Raw genomic sequence first — 18896 nt, forward strand, 5'->3', positions numbered from 1 at the left:
CAGCGCCCAGCTGTTGGCGCTAAAGCACCACTAGCTTTCACAGTGCTTTAGAGCTGTTTTAGCGGCCCTTTTTGACTGTTACTCGGGTGGTTTTTACCTTTTTTAAACAAGGTAAAAAGTCCAGTTTAGCTGCGCTTTCAAAGGGCTTTTAAGGGCGCTTTTGGAATCACTGCTCATTTATTGCAATGGGCAGGGCGTTTTGGGAGTGCTCTTTACAGCGCTCCCAACCCGCCCCAAAGATGCTGCTTGCTGGACGTTTCGTAACATCCTGCAAGCGCACCGCCCCAGTGTGAAAAGACGCACTGCAATTAATGGGAGGCGCTTTTCAGAGGGTATTTCTAGCACTAAAGCGCCCGAAAACCGCCTCGTTGTGAAAGGGGTCTAATTGAAACCCCTTTCACACACTAAAATCTGTTTGTTGTCAGCCCGCATACGGAAATTATAAGCAAAGCAGATCAACAGATGTTTTATTCTTCTTGTCCAGTCTGTAAATAAAAAGCAGAGAAAAGTGTGTGTGATATACAAATACATATACATATAAATATATCTAATTTGTGTTTTATATGACCACTGTCATTTTAATTTAATTTTTTTTGTTAACTCTAGAGCAAAGTAGAAGAGATGACTTAGAAGCATTAGGGCATATGTTTATGTATTTTCTACGAGGGAGCCTTCCCTGGCAAGGACTAAAGGTAAATTTGTATTCAGGAGTAACTCTTTTAAATACTATTTGTAAGGATTCTCTGTGATTTTTACCTTTTTTTTTTTTTTAGAATTTTTTCAGTTATTAATTGAACATATTGTAGTTGGTACAAGAAGCTGTAATGCCTGTAAGTTGACCACTATAGTCCTGATCTGCTATGTAATAGTTTAAAGTTCTGCACTGTGAACTTCTAGATTTTGTTATCCTTCAGCTTGGTTCCATTGTCGTTTTAGCATGGAAGGTCTTTTCCTTGAACAAATTGGCTTTGCCTATAAGCAAACAGTTGTTTATAGGGTTGTCCCGATACCACTTTTTTAAGACTGAGTACAAGTACCGATACTTTTTTTCAAGTACTCGCCGATACCGAATACCGATACTTTTTTTTAAATGTGTCCCCAAATGCAGCCATGTCCCCCCCATATATGCAGCCATGTCCCCCCCATATATGCAGCCATGTCCCCCCCATATATGCAGCCATGTCCCCCCCCACATATGCAGCCATGTCCCCCCCCACATATGCAGCCATGTCCCCCCCCACATATGCAGCCATGTCCCCCCCATATATCCAGCCATGTCCCCCCCATATATCCAGCCATGTCCCCCCCCATATATCCAGCCATGTCCCCCCCCATATATCCAGCCATGTCCCCCCCATATATGCAGCCATGTCCCCCTTACCGTACATGCTGCCGCGCCGTGCCGCCGCTTGGTTAATACGGGCGGGGAACATTACAGCTTTCATTTGAATAGCTGTAGTCTTTCGCGCCGCGCTGCATATAGACACTCCCCCTTGCTCGGGATTTGACAGTTCACCCGAGCAAGGGGGAGTGTCTATACGCGGTGCGGCGGGAAAGACTACAGCTATTCAAATGAAAGCTGTAATGTTCCCCGCCCGTATTAACCAAGCAGGGATGCGTCGGCGGGGAGGGGGGGGTGGGATAAGTATTCTATTTCGGTATCGGGGGTATTTTCGGGAGTACGAGTACTCCCGCAAATACTCGGCATCGATACCGATACTAGTATCGGTATCGGGACAACCCTAGTTGTTTATGTAAAAAAAATAAAAATAAAATAGTATTGACATGCTTACATTCTAAATTGCTAAATTGCTTGTTCAGCTCAGGACTTTAAACGTTTTTAAACCTGCCACATTGCAGCACTGGTTTATGCAAATGTTGTTAGTCTGCAGTATACACCTATATTTATATTGCCTGTGATTCTCATTGTTAACCACAAATGTTTCTGTGTGTATGTAAATATGAATGTCTGTGTGTATACATATACATGCAACTTTATTTTTTGTTTTGTAGGCTGACACATTAAAAGAAAGGTATCAGAAAATTGGAGATACAAAGCGAGCAACTCCAATTGAAGTACTTTGTGAGAATTTCCCAGGTAAAAAGTTTTTATATTGGGTTATTTCTGATAGAATGAAGAAAACTAGCACCACCACTTTCTTTTGATTGGCAGATTGCTTTTAATGGGTATATCACTTTTACCAAAATGTGGTTTTCTTCTCTGACCCATTTATGTAGCATTTAATAGGTTCTTCACCACCTCAAAGTAGAACTATAGGCAAAATGTGTTTTTATTTTGGATAGAGCAAGAGTGGGTTATAACCCCTGATGGTTTTCTTTTTTGTTCAGCCCGCTGGGTTGAACGAAGAAAAAAAACCTCAGTGCGTACAAAGCCTAACTTTACAAGTTGTTGAACCCTAGTCCCTCCCACGCCAAGTCCTTGGCAAGCCAAAGTGACGAATTCTGGATTTAAGGCATTATTTCCAAGTAGTGTTTTTAACTCAAAAGTACCTTCCATTCTCAGTCTCCCCTAAGTGCCCTAAACCAGTATAATTTAACCACTGAGCAGTAAGCGTACATGTAAATGCATACGGGTTCATCAATGTCTTGTAGAGTCAAAAGAATTGTATTCCCTAATCCAGTGAGGGAATACATTTTTGTACGTTTGCCCATTGACAAATACAGCGGGGCAAAAAAGTATTTAGGCAGCCACCAATTTGTGCAAGTTATCCCACTTAAAAAGATGAGAGGCCTGTAATTGTCATCATAGGTATACCTCAACTATTATAGACAAAATGTGGAAACAACACCAGACAATCACATTGATTTGGAAAGAATTTATTTGCATATTATGGTGGAAAATAAGTATTTGGTCAATATCAAAAGTTCATCTCAATACTTTGTTACTGTATATATCCTTTGTTGGCAATGACAGAGGCCAAATGTTTTCTGTTAGTCTTCACAAGGTTGTCACACACTGTTGCTGGTATGTTGGCCCATTCCTCCATGCAGACCTCCTTTAGAGCAGTGATGTTTTGGGGCTGTCGCTGGGCAACACGGAATTTCAACTCCCTCCAAAGGTTTTCTATGGGGTTGAGATCTGGAGACTGGCTAGGCCACTCCAGGACCTTGAAATACTTCTTACGAAGCCATTCCTTCGTTGCCCTGGGCGGTGTGTTTGGGATCATTGTCATGCTGAAAGACCCAGCCATGTTTTATCTTCAATGCCCTTGCTAATGGGAGGAGGTGTGCACTCAAAATCTCACGATACATGGCCCCATTCATTCTTTCATGTACAAGGATCAGTTGTCCTGTTCCCTTTGCAGAGAAACACCCCCAAAGCATGGTGTTGCCACCCCCATGCTTCACAGTAGGTATGGTGTTCTTTGGTTGCAACTCGGCATTCTCTCTCCTCCGAACACGATGAGTTGTTTCTACCAAACAGTTCTACTTTGGTTTCATCTGACCATATGACATTCTTCCAATCCTCTTCTGGATCATCCAAATGCTCTCTAGCAAACCTCAGACGGGCCCAGACATGTACTGGCTTAAGCAGGGGGACACGTCTGGCACTGCAAGATCTAAGTCCCTGGCAGCGTATTGTGTTACTGATGGTAGCATTTGTTACGTTGGTCCCAGCTCTCTGCAGCTCATTCACTAGGTCCCCCCTGTGTGGTTCTGGGATTTTTGCTCACCGTTCTTGTGATAATTTTGACCCCGCGGGGTGAGATCTTGTGTGGAGCCCCAGATCAAGGGAGATTATCAGTGATCTTGTAGGTCTTCCATTTTTTTATTATTTCTCCCACAGTTGTTTTTTTCACACCAAGCTGCTTGCCTATTGCAGATTCAGTCTTCCCAGCCTGGTGCAGGTCTACAATTTTGTTTCTGGCGTCCTTATGACAGCCCTTTGGTCTTCACTATAGTGTAGTTTGGAGTGTGACTGTTTGAGGTTGTGGACAGGTGTCTTTTATACTGATAACAAGTTCAAACAGGTGCCATTAATACAGGTAATGAGTGGAGGACAGAGGAGCCTCTTAAAGAAGAAGATACAGGTCTGTGAGAGACAGAAATCTTGCTTGTTTGTATGTGACCAAATACTTATTTTCCACCATAATTTGCAAATCAATTCTTTCCAAATCAGACAATGCGATTGTCTGGATTTGTTTCTACATTTTGTCTTTCATAGTTGAGGTATACCTATGATGACAATTACAGGCCTCTCTCATCTTTTTAAGTAGAAGAACTTGCATACACGGTGGCTCACTAAATACTTGTTTGCCCCACTGTAAATGATCAATCTATATTTTAATGGTAGGTTTATTTTAATAGTGAGAGACAGAACAACATTAAAATCCAGAAAAACGCATTTAAATTTTTTTTTATAACTTGATTTGCATTTTAATGAGTGAAATATGTATTTGACCCCTTCCCAACACATGACTTAGTACTTGGTGGCAAAACCCTTGTTGGCGATCAAAAGTCAGAAACTTCTTGTAGTTGGCCACCAGGTTTGCACATATCTCAGCAGGGATTTTGTCTCACTCTTCTTTGCAGATCCTCTCCAAGTCATAAAGGTTTCAAGGCTGACGATTGGTAACTCAAACCTTCAGCTCCCTTCATATATTTTCTATGGGATGAAGGTCTGGAGACAGGCTAGGCCACTCCACTCCAGGACCTTAATGTTTCTTCTTGAGCCACTCCTTTGTTGCTTTGGCCATGTGTTTTGCATTATTGTCATGCTGGCATTACCATCTACGACTCATTTTCAATGCCCTGGCTAAGGGAAGGAGGTTCTCGCCCAAGATTTGAGGGTACATGGCCTCGTCCGTCGTCCATTTGATGCAGTGAAGTTGTCCTGTACCCTTAGCAGAAAAACACCCCCAAAGCATAATATTTTCCCCTCCATGTTTGACAGTGGGGATGGTGTTTTTGAGGTCATAGGCCGCATTCCTCCTCCTCCAAACATGGCAAGTTGAGTTGATGCCAAAGAGCTAGATTTTGGTCTCATTTGACCACAACTCTTTCACCCAGTTCTCCTCTGAATCATTCAGATGTTCATTCGCAAACTTCAGACGAACCTGTACATGTGCATTCTTGAGCAGGGGGACCTTGCAGGCGCTGCAGGATTTCAGTCCTTCATGGCGTAGTGTTACCAATTGTTTGTGACTATGGTCCTAGCTGCCTTGAGATCATTAACAAGATTCTTCCTTGTAGTTCTGGGCTGATTCCCATGATCATTGAAACTCCAAGAAGTCAGATCTTGCATGGAGCCCCAGACCGAGGGAGATTGACAGTTTTTTTTCAATTTGCGAATAATTTCACCAACTGTTGTCACCCTCTCACCAAACATTTTCATCCAGACAAATCTAGTTTCTTTTTACAACACGAATGGCCTTATGAAGACATGTTGGCTCACCAATTCTTCTCAAAGGGAACCCCTCTCTCTCTTGAAAAAGCCATATGAAAGAGCGCCTCCTTTCCTTTTTGGTCGTATAGGCAGATCTGACATTTTTCTTTTGACCCAAGCTTATATAACCAATTGGATAAGACACCTCGCACCTTTTGAATCCCTATGCACTCGCAAACCACTGCAAGGGCATTTGATATCTTACCTTTACACCCTCCTCTCAGATGTTTCCCCCCCACCCATGTCTCTTCACAGGCCTCCTGAAGCAGGGATATACTGAAACCTCTCTCTGAAGAAGACTGGGATACCATCTACACATACGCCCACAAGGGCTCTCTGAGCGTTGCAATCCAAGAGAACTGTTATAAGGTTAATGCCAGATGGTACAGAACACCCTCACGCCTTCATATATTTTCCCCCACCACCCCCAACGCTTGCTGCAGATGTAGGAAAACTGATGGCACCATACTCTATGTATGGTGGGAGTGCAAACCACTCCAACCATTCTGGAAAGATGTATATGCTCTCATAGCACATATCACCACATTCACCCTGGACTATACCCCTGCACAATTTTTCCTACACCACACGACCATGTCTAAAAGGGATTATAAATCAATGGCCATGCACATGGTGAATGCGGCCAGACTTTGCATTCCCATACATTGGCGTTCTACGCACATTCCAACGATCAAAGAATGGTTTGCCGTGCTCTCTAAAATGGAGGAGATGGAAAAATTGATCCATACCTCTCAAGATCAGATAAGTTTACCACCTGGTAATGCTGGTCTGGCTTCAAAACTACTGAACGTTATCTTCATTATGTTCCCTAAATGGAGTCTGTAACCACAAGCAATTGACTTGGTCTACCCTTTGGAGACAGAGGGCGATGGGGAGCGGGCCCACTTTTATTAGTATTTTTGTCTATTACCTTGTACTAGCTCTTCTCATCTCCCCTCCTTCCTACTACCTCTCCACCCCCCCCCCCCCCCTCCCCTTTTTTTCTTTTTCTTGACCTTTCCTCCTCTCTCATTTCATTTTCTCTCCTCTTCCTCTCTTTACGCTTGAATATTCTTTTGAGTCACACCACTTGTAATACACAATTACCCCACGAAGTATACAATGGTGTATTGTTCTTATTATGCTGACCTGGAACAAATCTTAGGCCACCTCTTCCCATTGGTCGAATAAGTGTAACCTGTAAAGGGGGAGGGGAAAGGAGAATAAGATATCCTCCACCTTACCTATGCTACATTTTTTTTGATATGCTTGTTCCTGGTTAAAACGCCTCATGCCTTAACTATAAGATGTTTTCCTTGCATGTATGCAAGGCAGTTTCTTAACCGGTTTCTGATTTCTTGTGATCTGTTACAATTTGTATGCACCATTCTTATTGCTCTCAATAAAATATTTGTGGAAGAAAAAAAAAACTACCATTAAAACTTTAAGACTGGTAATTTCTTTGTCAGTGGGTAAACGTACAAAATCAGCAGGAGATCTAAAACGTTTTCCCTCACTGTATACACTCCTAAATGTTGACCTTCCTCTTTATTATCACTCTTTACGGAATCTGGGGAGTATGTTGAATAAAGATCCCAACTTGCTGTGTGGGGTGTGCGTATTTTTTGTCTTTGTCTTGCTTTCACTAGGAGGCCTTTTCATTGTTCAGACATGTACTAGTTCATTACTGTCAATTACCTCTTATTTTTAAATTGCAGAAGAAATGGCCACATACCTACGCTATGTAAGAAGGCTAGATTTTTTTGAAAAACCGGACTACGACTATTTAAGAAAACTATTTACAGATTTATTTGATCGAAAGGGATATATGTTTGACTATGAATATGACTGGACTGGGAAGCAACTAGTAAGTACAGTAGTTATAGGCAAATGTTGGCAATACTATTTAATTTTTTCTTTGTGGCTCGGGTTTGATGCAAAGGTCACATTGTTGCCTGATGAGCTTGCGTTTTAGCAACCCCATTGGGCTGCCTATCAGGTCTGTCAGATGGCACAACAGCTAGCTAGCTAATGTAGTGCACATGGTAGACTGACAACACTTCTACTTTCAACACTGTTACTATCTGTATCTTCAGGTAATAAATTTGCAATAGCTTCACAAAAAAAGTTTTTCTTAGGAAAACTGTATATAGTGAGGCATGCTGCTAAACCTCATGTGGTAGCATCACCTGATTTCTGCATGCAGCAGTTTGACTGGCCTGTATTTTCTTTTTAGATGGTTAGTTTGCGTTATCCTATATTTTGCCTGCCCCTTTTGAAGCACTGCTAGTAGTTGATCTAAAGCAGTAACTGTGTCCTCCAATAAATCCAGAAATTATGATTTTACAGAGACTAGCAAAATATCCTAGTTTTACATAAAGGGGTTGTAAAGGTTCGTATTTTTTTTTTTTAATTACAAACATGTCATACTTACCACCTCTGTGCAAGGGTTTTGTGGCCCAGATTCTCCCCTTCTGGGGTCCCTCAACGGCGCTCCTGGCTCCTCCTTTTCTCGAGTGCCCCCACATGGATTCTATGGCGGCACTCGTGCGGGCGTGCTCCCTAGTCCCTCTACTGCGTCTATTGACACAGTTAGCGGGACTCGCCCCCGTGTCACTGGATTTGATTGACGGCAGCGGGAACCAAATTGCTCCTGTTGCTATCAATCTGTCCAATGAGGACCTGAGACAGCAGCTGGAGCTGCTGTGCGCGTCCCCGTTGCTAGAACGATCTGGTTCTGGTAAGTAAAAGGGGGTGCTCTGGGGAGACTTAAAGACTTGTTACCTTGCTATGTGATTATTATAACATCCCAGTGATCACGTAATCAGGAACCATGCTTCTGTCAGATATAGTGTAGCGTGGTCACAGAACAAGGTCATAACTGCAATTTTATTTCATTTTACTGCATCAAGCAATGCGGCCAGAATGCCGCTTCAGAAGTTGATTAAAATGCTTATCAGAAGTACAGAAAAGCCTAGTACACACTATAAGATTTTTGCTCTTCGACCAAGCGATCCTACGTTGGTAAAGCGATCTCCCCCGCTGAGCTGTTGTGCTCTGACTGCCCCCCGCCAGAACACTCCGCTCATCGCTCTCAGCCATTGGTTGGCTACCGGTTTTCCAGCATGCTCGTCTGACAGAAGCTGGCCAAATGGTAGGTTTCTTTCAGACCGACTGCCATCCCCACGGGTCGACAGTTGGCCTTGTCTATTGAACTGGCCGATGTTGCCTGGCATTTGACCCTTGTTGCGGGGCTTTAAAGTTTTACATTTTACAGTACCATAATCTGAGAGATCTGTCACTGTCGCATCAGTCCATATGTTGAACACAATTTGATACTTGTATGCCTGAGCTCAAAGAATTCTCCTGAAGCCCAGTACTACATCTGGGTTGAATGCAGTGCATTTAAGCATACGTGGGTTGCACAGATCTATAGAGATGTAGACCTGTCAAACGTGAGCCATTGAGAAGTGACAGATGTATATGCTTTGGTGTACTGCATCTCTATTTTAAAACATATTCTTTTTTTATCCTCTCACAACAGCCCACGCCAGTTGGCTCCATTCATGCAGATCCAGCTCTTTCATCAAACAGAGAAGCACATCAACACAGAGATAAGATGCAGCAAGCCAAAAATCAGGTAAGTGTGACCTTGTCAGCTACAATCCTCACAATAGTCATTTTTTTTGCATTTAATGTCAACAAACATGTTCTTACTAATTTATTTTTTGTAAGTTAAAAATAATACAAATAATATACTATTATGTAGAGGTAACACAAGGTGCTCCTAATATGTAGTATTTTTTTTTCTTTATCTTTTTAGTTCTAACTGCCAGTGCTTAGTTTTGTAATAAACATATTCACCTTCTAATTTTTATGTGCAGTAAGACAGCAACTTGTCAGCATCTGGATTAAGGGTCCGTTAATATAGAAGACAGTCAACATATATATTTCCACTACTGTCAAAGAAGCCCAAACTCTAGTGAAACTACCAAGCTAGGGCACAAATAAGTGGTTTCTGATGAGCGAGGAGCCCCTACAGCTGATATACATATGCTGGAGGGAAGGAAACTTGAGAAGAATTACAGCAGTTGCCCATAGCAAATTACTACTTTTTGTTTCTTCATTTTTAAAAGCTCTTTTGTGACCATCTGCTTGTATTTAATTCCTGGTTTTGACTTGGCAGTGAATATGATAGAAGACACAATTCTTCTGTTGCCTTTCAGCAATGAAAAGGCTGTTGCAAGTCCAGGGATGGTGCCTACCTAAGCATTCCATGGCTGCTGTTTGTCACTTTCACAGTTTGGCTATATTTTCTCACTAAACATATTGCTAGTAAACCATATCATTCCATTTCACTGCTTTAATTTGTTGCCCCATGACCCTGGAAAAGTGACAATATACTGGTTCATTTGTAAGCACAGACTGAGTAGCCATTCAGCGGTTAACCGCTTCAGCCCCAGAAGGCTTTACCCTCCAAATGACCAAGTTATTTTTTTTGAGATACGGCACTGCGTCTCTTTGACAATTGAGCAGGAGTGCAAGGCTGTACCCAAATACAATTGATGTTCTTTTTTTTTTTTTTTTTTTTTTTTTTCATAAATAGAGCTTTTTTTTTTTTTTTGGTGGTATTTGATCACCTCTGCGGTTTTTATTTTTTGCACTATAAACAACAAATAATGTTTTACTTTCTGCTATAATACACATCCAAGAACAAAATTCTTCATCAATTTAGGCCAATATGTATTCTACATCTTTTTGGTAAAATCCCAATGCGTGTATATTGAGTTAGAGCGTCTACAAACTATGGGATAGATTTATGGACTTTTATTATTTTTAGTTTTTTTTGCTGGTCATGTCGGCGATCTGGGATTTTTAGCGGGACTGCGGTGGATATATCTGACCATAAGTGAAATTTTTGGGGGACCAGTGACACCAATACAGTGATCAGTGCTTAAAATAATGCACTGATCACTGTATAAATGACACTGGCGGGAAAAGGGTTAACATCAGGGGTAAACAAAGGGTTTAAATGTGTTCCCGGTTTGTGCTTTCTTACTATGTGGGGGAGGCACTGACAGGAAGAAGACAGATTACTGTTCCTGATTACTAGGAACAGAAGATCTCCATGATTCCTGTTCTGCCTCTCTGCGAAGTGGTCGCAGGTGGCCGGCGGACATAAGGCCAGACCCGTGCATTGCTCACCCCCACACACGTGCAGCATTTATTACGGGTACGTTGTTTCACGCAATAGAGCCGCCCTGCCACAGTATATATGCGGTGTGCGATCTTGAAGTGCTTTAAATTGTAAGTCCTGCTAGCCGTAGAAAAAGAACTCCATACAAAAGTTATTCAGTTTTGGTTTGTTAACCACTTAAAGACCTTGCCTGTTTTCCAGACTTGGTGTTTACAAGATTAAAACATTTTTTTTTGCTAGAAAATTACTTAGAACCCCCAAACATGATAGATAGATATATATATATATATATATATATATATATATATATATATATATATATATATATATATATATATATATACACCCTAGAGAATAAAATGGCGGTCATTGCAATACATTTTGTCACACCGTATTTGCGCAGCGGTCTTACAAGCCCAATTTATTTTTATATTGTGAAAGATAATGTTACGCCGAGTAAAATGATACCCAACATGCCACGCTTCAAAATTGCCCCCACTCGTGGCATGGCGTCAAACTTTTACCCTTAAAAATCTCCATAGGCGACGTTTAAAAAATTCTATAGGTTGCATCTTTTGAGTTACAGAGAAGGTCTAGGGCTATAATTATTGCTCTCGCTCCAACAATCGCGGTGATACCTCACTTGTGTGATTTGAACACCGTTTTCATATGCGGGCACTACTCACGTATGCGTTCGCTTCTGCCCGCGCGCTCGTCGGGACGGGGCACTTTAAAAAAATGATTACCTTGTAATAGAAAAAAAAGCATGACAGGTCCTCTTAAATATGAGATCTGAGGTCAAAAAGACCTCAGATCTCATATTTAGACTAAAATGCAAAAAAAAAAAAGGCCCTCTCCTGTCGCCGATAACGGTGATCTCGCAGCGAATCCGCCGTGGAGACCACCGTTATCGTTAACGGTGGTGCCTCTCTTCTCTTGTATATCAAAGCATTTTTTTTTTTTTTACAGGGTATAAAAGAGGAGAGAGGCACCTCCAAGTGTATCAGTAAGTTGCTAAATGTTGTACCTTTGTTAAATGTAACCATATTGCTACACTTGGAGGCTCCTCTCTTCTCTTTTATCCTCAGTTGTGACATGACGCTACTCTTTTATCAAGACATTGCTTGTATATCAAAGCATTTTTTTTTTTACAGGGTATAAAGGTGCTTTGGATTACAAGCATGTTTCTGGAATGAATTATGCTCGCAAGCCAAGGTTTTATTGTACCAGGCAAATGGCAAAATCCACAGCTGAAATACATATATGTGAATTGTTTTACTTGTAATTCTCAGTCAATCTTGTGATCTAGGCATCCCTGCCAGACAGAGCAGCTGGGTCTTGGACCTGTATACAGACAATAATGCAGTTTTGTAAAATGAATCTCCTCCATCCTGTGACTGGACAGCAAAGTAGCAAAAAGCATGTTAATGTAAAAAGCATAGGCATGAGTTCATATTTAACGTCCCAATTTGACGTCTGTTGTGCAGAGGCTTTGAGGTGTCTAATAAAATTATTGAAGCACTTCCGCTAACATGATATATATTGATTATTCTGTATTTTTGCAAATCTGCCAGAAGTCCAAGGGTAACTGAGGTCACATGCTCACTGCTCGATTCAACGGCCATTTTACATTATGGAAAACCCATCAAGGGACTATGATGCCATCATTAATTTTAATAATTGGCATGGTCAATGGAAACTAGAAATTCTGGTGATAACCTACTTCTAACATCTCCAAGACTCAGTGGTCAAAATATAATTTGGCTTGACAGCTACTACACTAAATGGTGTTTTTGGGTCAATGGCGCTTTAAAAAACGGCATTCTATAACTCGAGGTAGCCTGCCAATATTAATGAGTAAGATTATTGAAAGTTTCTACTACCATGTAGTGCGCTGCTTCACATCAGTGCTATTTGCAACATTGTTTAACATATCTGTTATTTCTTATTGCACAATATAGTTCTTAAAAGCATGAGTGTCCAATAAGTCATGAACCCAGTGCAGTGTGGCTGCAATGAGCTTTACTGCAATGTGTGCTTTTTGTACCTTTTGCCATCAACCTGAGCCCTGTGTGTAGATGGCAGTGGGCTTAAACCCAGATGGCAATGGGCTAAAACCCACCAACATGTCCATTGTACAACACACTTTTTGCACAGAATTCTTCAAAAATGGCAAAATTGCTTTTTGACTCTGTCGGTTTAATAAATATTTCTGCTTGTTATCTGGTCACTTGACTTGAGGTCCGTTCAGTCACACACGGCACAATTCGTATGGTAATCTTTTATTAGAAGCACACTGGTTTGCTATATATGGCTTTTACAGGTGAAGGCCTATATTTTATAAAAATAGTTTTGTTCTTTGTAAAAGCAGTGCAAAACATTTTAAATGCTGTCATTTATTTTTTATCTTTTGCATCTTGCACAACCAGATTAAAGAACACCCAGGTTACAATGATTTTGGTACACACCAAATGGGTCTAAGGCAGAAGAATAAATGGCTTCAGTTGAAAATGAATGGACATTAGATCAATATGGAAGCGGCTATATCATGGGCCCTTTGTGCATGATAATGCCTCTGTGGTGCTGAGCTGCACAGGTTATTTAAAATGGTTGAATAATTTTTCATGACCATTTTACCTCATATCAATTAGACAACCTGTGCGTATATCAAAAGGTGTAATGGTTGAAAGGCACTGATCAGCTGCCTCAGACAATGACTGAGGTTCCTTCCAGCCATATTTATTTTATAATAAATAAGAGGATTGCTTGTTTTGTACCAGCTTGTGAAATGTCACAGACTATCGCAGAACCTAAACCATCCATAGTGCAAGAGGCTGAATGTTTCACACAGCATAATACAGTACCAGCCTGGAACAGTAAAAGCCATTCTCGGCACTAGACTAAATGGATCATACAGAGTAAGGTAGTAGCAGCAGCTTGAGAGCCAACATAAACTGTTCACATCGATAGACTGAATACATCACATGGGACAAAGCGCGCTACTGGGCTGTGAGACACCACAGATCATCCACAGTGCCAAGGACTGGATATGTCACACAAGATAAGGCAGTACTAGGCTGTGAGGCACCACAGACCATCCACAGATGGGTCACACAAGATAAGGCAGTACTAGGCTGTGAGGCACCACAGACCATACACAGTGCTAAGGACTGAATATGTCACACAAGATAAGGCAGTACTAGGCTGTGAGGCACCACAGACCATCCACAGATGGGTCACACAAGATAAGGCAGTACTAGGCTGTGAGACACCACGGATAAACCACAGTGCTAGGGACTGGATAGTTCACACAAGGTAGGGCAGTATTTGCCTGTGACACCACAGATCATCCACAGTGCTAAGGACTGGATATGTCACACAAGATGAGGCAGTACTAGGCTGTGAGACACCACAGACCATCCACAGTGCTGGATATGTCACACAAGATAAGGCAGTACTGGGCTGTGAGACACCACAGATCATCCACAGTGCTAAGGACTGGATATGTCACACAAGATAAGGCAGTACTAGGCTGTGAGGCACCACAGACCATCCACAGATGGGTCACACAAGATAAGGCAGTACTAGGCTGTGAGGCACCACAGACCATACACAGTGCTAAGGACTGAATATGTCACACAAGATAAGGCAGTACTAGGCTGTGAGGCACCACAGACCATCCACAGATGGGTCACACAAGATAAGGCAGTACTAGGCTGTGAGACACCACGGATAAACCACAGTGCTAGGGACTGGATAGTTCACACAAGGTAGGGCAGTATTTGCCTGTGACACCACAGATCATCCACAGTGCTAAGGACTGGATATGTCACACAAGATGAGGCAGTACTAGGCTGTGAGACACCACAGACCATCCACAGTGCTGGATATGTCACACAAGATAAGGCAGTACTGGGCTGTGAGACACCACAGATCATCCACAGTGCTAAGGACTGGATATGTCACACAAGATAAGGCAGTACTAGGCTGTGAGACACCACAGACCATCCACAGTGCTAAGGACTGAATATGTCACACAAGATAAGGCAGTACTAGGCTGTGAGGCACCACAGACCATCCACAGATGGGTCACACAAGATAAGGCAGTACTAGGCTGTGAGACACCACAGATCATCCACAGTGCTAAGGACTGGATATGTCACACAAGATAAGGCAGTACTAGGCTGTGAGACACCACGGATAAACCACAGTGCTAGGGACTGGATAGTTCACACAAGGTTGGGCAGTATTTGCCTGTGACACCACAGACCATCTACAGTGCCAGGGACTGTATGTCACAGAAGATAAGGCAGTACTAGGCCTGTGACGGAATTAGAATGATATCCCCGTCAAACATTCCCTTCTTCCCATAACGAAGATCACCCCAATATTCCACGAGGAGGAATATTCCTGGAATCGCCCAATAAGCCACACATGAGTCGGAGCTTACTGCTGGAACAAGACACTTTAATGGCAGCATGCTGCTGGTATATATGCAGTTTACAAGCTAAATCCTCAATCACAGAACAATGAAATCTCCACCCCCTTTCCACACACAGTGGGGCTCTCATACAGATTATAGGCAGACACTTCGGCGCCAACTCTGAAGACATATTTCTTTAGATAATGACATCAGTGAAGGTAATTACTAGTTGTAACAGAATACGTTATCTAGACAGCTTGGCCCCGCATATAGAAGAGGTAATTACCACAATGAAGCAATCAGAATAATTAACATGAGCCCCTTCTAATCACAGTAAACAGTAAACACAGGTCTCCTTCACACACACAATAGATCAATTACCCTTTCAAATAGGGCTGGCTGGGGGAGGGACATTAACATTTCAACAGCCTGTAACACATGAATCCTTTTTACCTCTAACACACACACAGCATAACGAGCAGGGAGAATTTAAACTGAAGCATATCCTTCACAAGGCCGAGACACACCGCGGACTGGCCAGGTCCTACAAGATAGGGCAGTCCTAGGCTGAGACACACCACAGACCACCCACAGTTCCAGGGACTGGATAGGTTCCACAAAAGAAGTCAGTACTAGACTGTGACCTCAAACCCTTTACTCTTCTAGGGACCAAAGATATTGCATAAGAAGTCAGTACCAGACTGAGAAAAAAAAAAAACATCCACAGTGCTAGAAACCAAATATATCAAACAAGATAGGACAGTACTAAACTGTAAAATACCTCATTCAATCCAGTGCTAAAGGCTGACTATATCACAAGATAAGGAAGTACTAAACTCTGAAATACCTCAGAGCATCCAGTGCTAGAGGCTGAATGTATCACACTAGATAAGGCAGTACTATGCTGTGAGATACCACTGACCACCCAAAATGCTGGAAGCTTAATGGATCTCCTGGGATAAGGGACTATGTTTAAATGTTTGAACAAAGATGTTGTAATCCCTTGCATGTACCCAGTGAAATGACTAGCAGCAGGTGATACACAGAGATGACACAACCCCCCCCCCCCCCCTATAAGTTGTACCTGTTTATATGCATTCCTCTCCTCTAAATCTGTTCAAGTCCAGAATTTATAGAGCTTGTCTGAGATTTCAGAAAAAAGGAGGCAGAGAGATTAAATTACCTGAACAGAGCTTAGGCTTGCAACCACTGGCTGTGTGCTAGAGATCCTCCCTGTCACCTTCTTTTTCTCTTGGTGACAGGAAAACTAGTCAGAAGTGATTCATGTTGATGGCAGAGGAACGAGGCAGTTGACAGAATGGTTGATGCTTTTAATTGAAACAAGTACACACCATAGGGGGATATGCTTTGTTCATATTTCATGTCTGAGGTTTTCAACCACTTTTTTTTGTCTCTCTCCCCCCCTCTCACATCTTTTACTTTCCTCTCCTGGTTATAGATCCTGAAAACCCCCTTCCAAAACCTTTTTTGAAATGTATGATTATACAGTTAAGACAATGGTGTTGTATTTGTCTTTTCTTTTTTTCTGGGGTTTCCAAATAGAATCAAGTGTATGTATAAATATATGCTAATATTGCACATTCTGATGTGTATATGCTGCCATATATTTATATTGCTTGTCATGCACACATACATATTATGTAAAGCTCTGATGTATGTGTGTATTTGTCTTATACGGTAGTTCTAGTAGTCACAATGCTTTCGATTGCTGCATCTTAGCCCTGCACTTGTGGCACTAAGAAGTAATTTCAGCTTAACATCACTGGATTCTACTAAAATTTGGCTTTTGTTTTTTGCTTTATTAGAACCTAGTTTGCATGCAATTCTCGCTTTACATTGTAGTGTGCGCTGTAGTTGTAACTTCACATACTGTGGTATAATTTGCTTGCTGTCTTTATTTAATTTCACATGTTGTGATGACGCATGAGGTGTTTAATATGTTTTGGGTTTTTCTCCTTCCTCTTCCATGCATGTTTTATGCATTATATAATGGGCAGTCGGCAGACCACAGGGCAGCTTGGGACTCCCAGCAGGCCAACCCCCACCACCTAAGAGCTCACCTAGCAGCTGACAGACATGGTGGCTCGGTACAGGTATTTTCTGCTTCTTTGCATGACTGACTACTTGCGCGTCCCTTAACCTCAACGTGCCCTATCAGGTTGTCATAGCATGCTTTTTGTTTCAAGCTGATTTGATGCTTTTCAGTGTGTTCTCAATTGTATTACTATTCATATTGTGGTATTAGAATCTAGGCATTTGAAAATTGAAAACTGCTCAAACTATGTATGTACACTTCGAACAATTTTGACACATTTTTGGGACCATTGTCATTTTCACAGCAAAAAATGCATTTTAAAATGCATTGTTTACTGTGAAAATGACAGTTGCAGGTTGGGAGTTAACCACAGAGGGTGCTGAAGGGGTTATGTGTGACCTAATATGTGTTTGAAACTGTAGGGAGGTGTGGCTGTAGGTGTGACGTCATCGATTGTGTCCCCCTATAAAAGGGATCACACGATTGATGACGCCGCCACAGTGAAGAACGGGGAAGCTGTGTTTACATACAGCTCTCCCCGTTCTTCAGCTCCGGGGACCGATCGCGGGACTCCAGCGGCGATCGGGTCCGTGAGTCTCACGGTCACGGAGCTTCGGACCGGGCACGCACCCGCGACCCCACGGCTGGGCTTAAAGGGCAACGTACATATATGTTGATGTGCCCAGCCGTGCCATTCTGCCGTGCCATTCTATGGGCGTGAAGTGGTCCTTAAGTGGTTAAGCAAACTATGAGCTGGTGATCAAAGCTTCTTTTGAAGCTTTTAACATTGCTTTAAAGCAGAGCTCCACCCAAAAGAGCAAGTTTTTGCTTTAAGGACTCGTTCCCCGCTCCTCTTGAACAATTGACGCTTTTAAGGGGGCGGGGCAAAGTTACCCAATTTTGACAGATACCCTCTCCGTTCCGAGCACCATGGTGGTTGAAAACTGAAGTTCTCCTCCCTTCCACTGACACCTACAGGTCACAAAAGACAGCCTCCACCGTTCACGGTGTGCAGCGCGACTTGCGCATGCGTAGTGGATACCCAGCTTTGAAGCCGCAAGCTGTCACAGCCGGGTTCCCATAGTGAAGTTTCCGGCACCAGGGACAGTGGGGGAGACTGACTGGGGTGAGGAACACACCGCTGGATTGTGGATCAGGTGAAAAGCTGTTTATTTTTTAAAATTCAGCAGCTACAGTTTTTGCAGCCTTAAAAATTTGTGACTACTGCACTGTCCGCAAAGGAGAGGCAGCAGCTAGTACAACCGATGACAAATGGCAAACAACCAAAACAATACAAAAAGTGCAGTGCTTAAATTGAAAATAGTCCTGGAATTGGACAAAATAATCAGTGTTTGAACCCTTAAAGCATAAAAACACATATAAATTGAAAAATAAACATGTATTTATAGTCCACTCTGTGAGAAGTAAAACATTAGATATACGTGAAAAGAATAGTTAGAATATTCATATAATCCAACTACGATATTGATGAGAACTTTGTTGAAGTAATAGTCCAAACGGGTGAGTGTCAATCTTCAAAAAAAAAACAATTTTCTGCTTTCTATTTTAAAAGAAATTCAATAAAATCGAATTTTGGCATAAATGTAAGCCAAAATGTATTTTCCTACATGTCTTTGGTTAAAAAAAAATCAGATCATGTACAAATGTGCGCAGATGATCACAGACAGATATGTGCAGATGATCATTGGGACACATGATTATACTGTTACATATGTGGGGGACAGGTGTTTTTACTGTGTTGGGACGTGTGTGGTGACAGTGTTTTGGGGACATTGTGTTGGAACACTGGGCC

At 42.0% G+C, this 18896-nt stretch overlaps 1 protein-coding gene across 8 annotated transcripts in view; it reads left to right on the forward strand.

Annotated features, from left to right (window-relative positions):
• The window catches only part of CSNK1G3 (casein kinase 1 gamma 3), a 149440-nt gene that overhangs the window by 111545 nt on the left and 18999 nt on the right, over positions 1–18896 (forward strand). For 3 of the 8 annotated variants that reach the window (XM_040344400.1, XM_040344417.1, XM_040344458.1), the window contains 5 exons: positions 607–692; positions 2014–2098; positions 7126–7274; positions 8952–9047; positions 17046–17141. In XM_040344400.1, the coding sequence (XP_040200334.1) occupies positions 607–692; positions 2014–2098; positions 7126–7274; positions 8952–9047; positions 17046–17141 (512 nt within the window). The remainder of the gene's footprint in view (positions 1–606; positions 693–2013; positions 2099–7125; positions 7275–8951; positions 9048–17045; positions 17142–18896) is intronic. The other 5 variants (XM_040344410.1, XM_040344425.1, XM_040344434.1 and 2 more) reach the window with 3 other exon arrangements.

Source organism: Rana temporaria, chromosome 1 (genome assembly GCF_905171775.1).
Source record: "Rana temporaria chromosome 1, aRanTem1.1, whole genome shotgun sequence".
Taxonomy (NCBI): domain Eukaryota; kingdom Metazoa; phylum Chordata; class Amphibia; order Anura; family Ranidae; genus Rana; species Rana temporaria.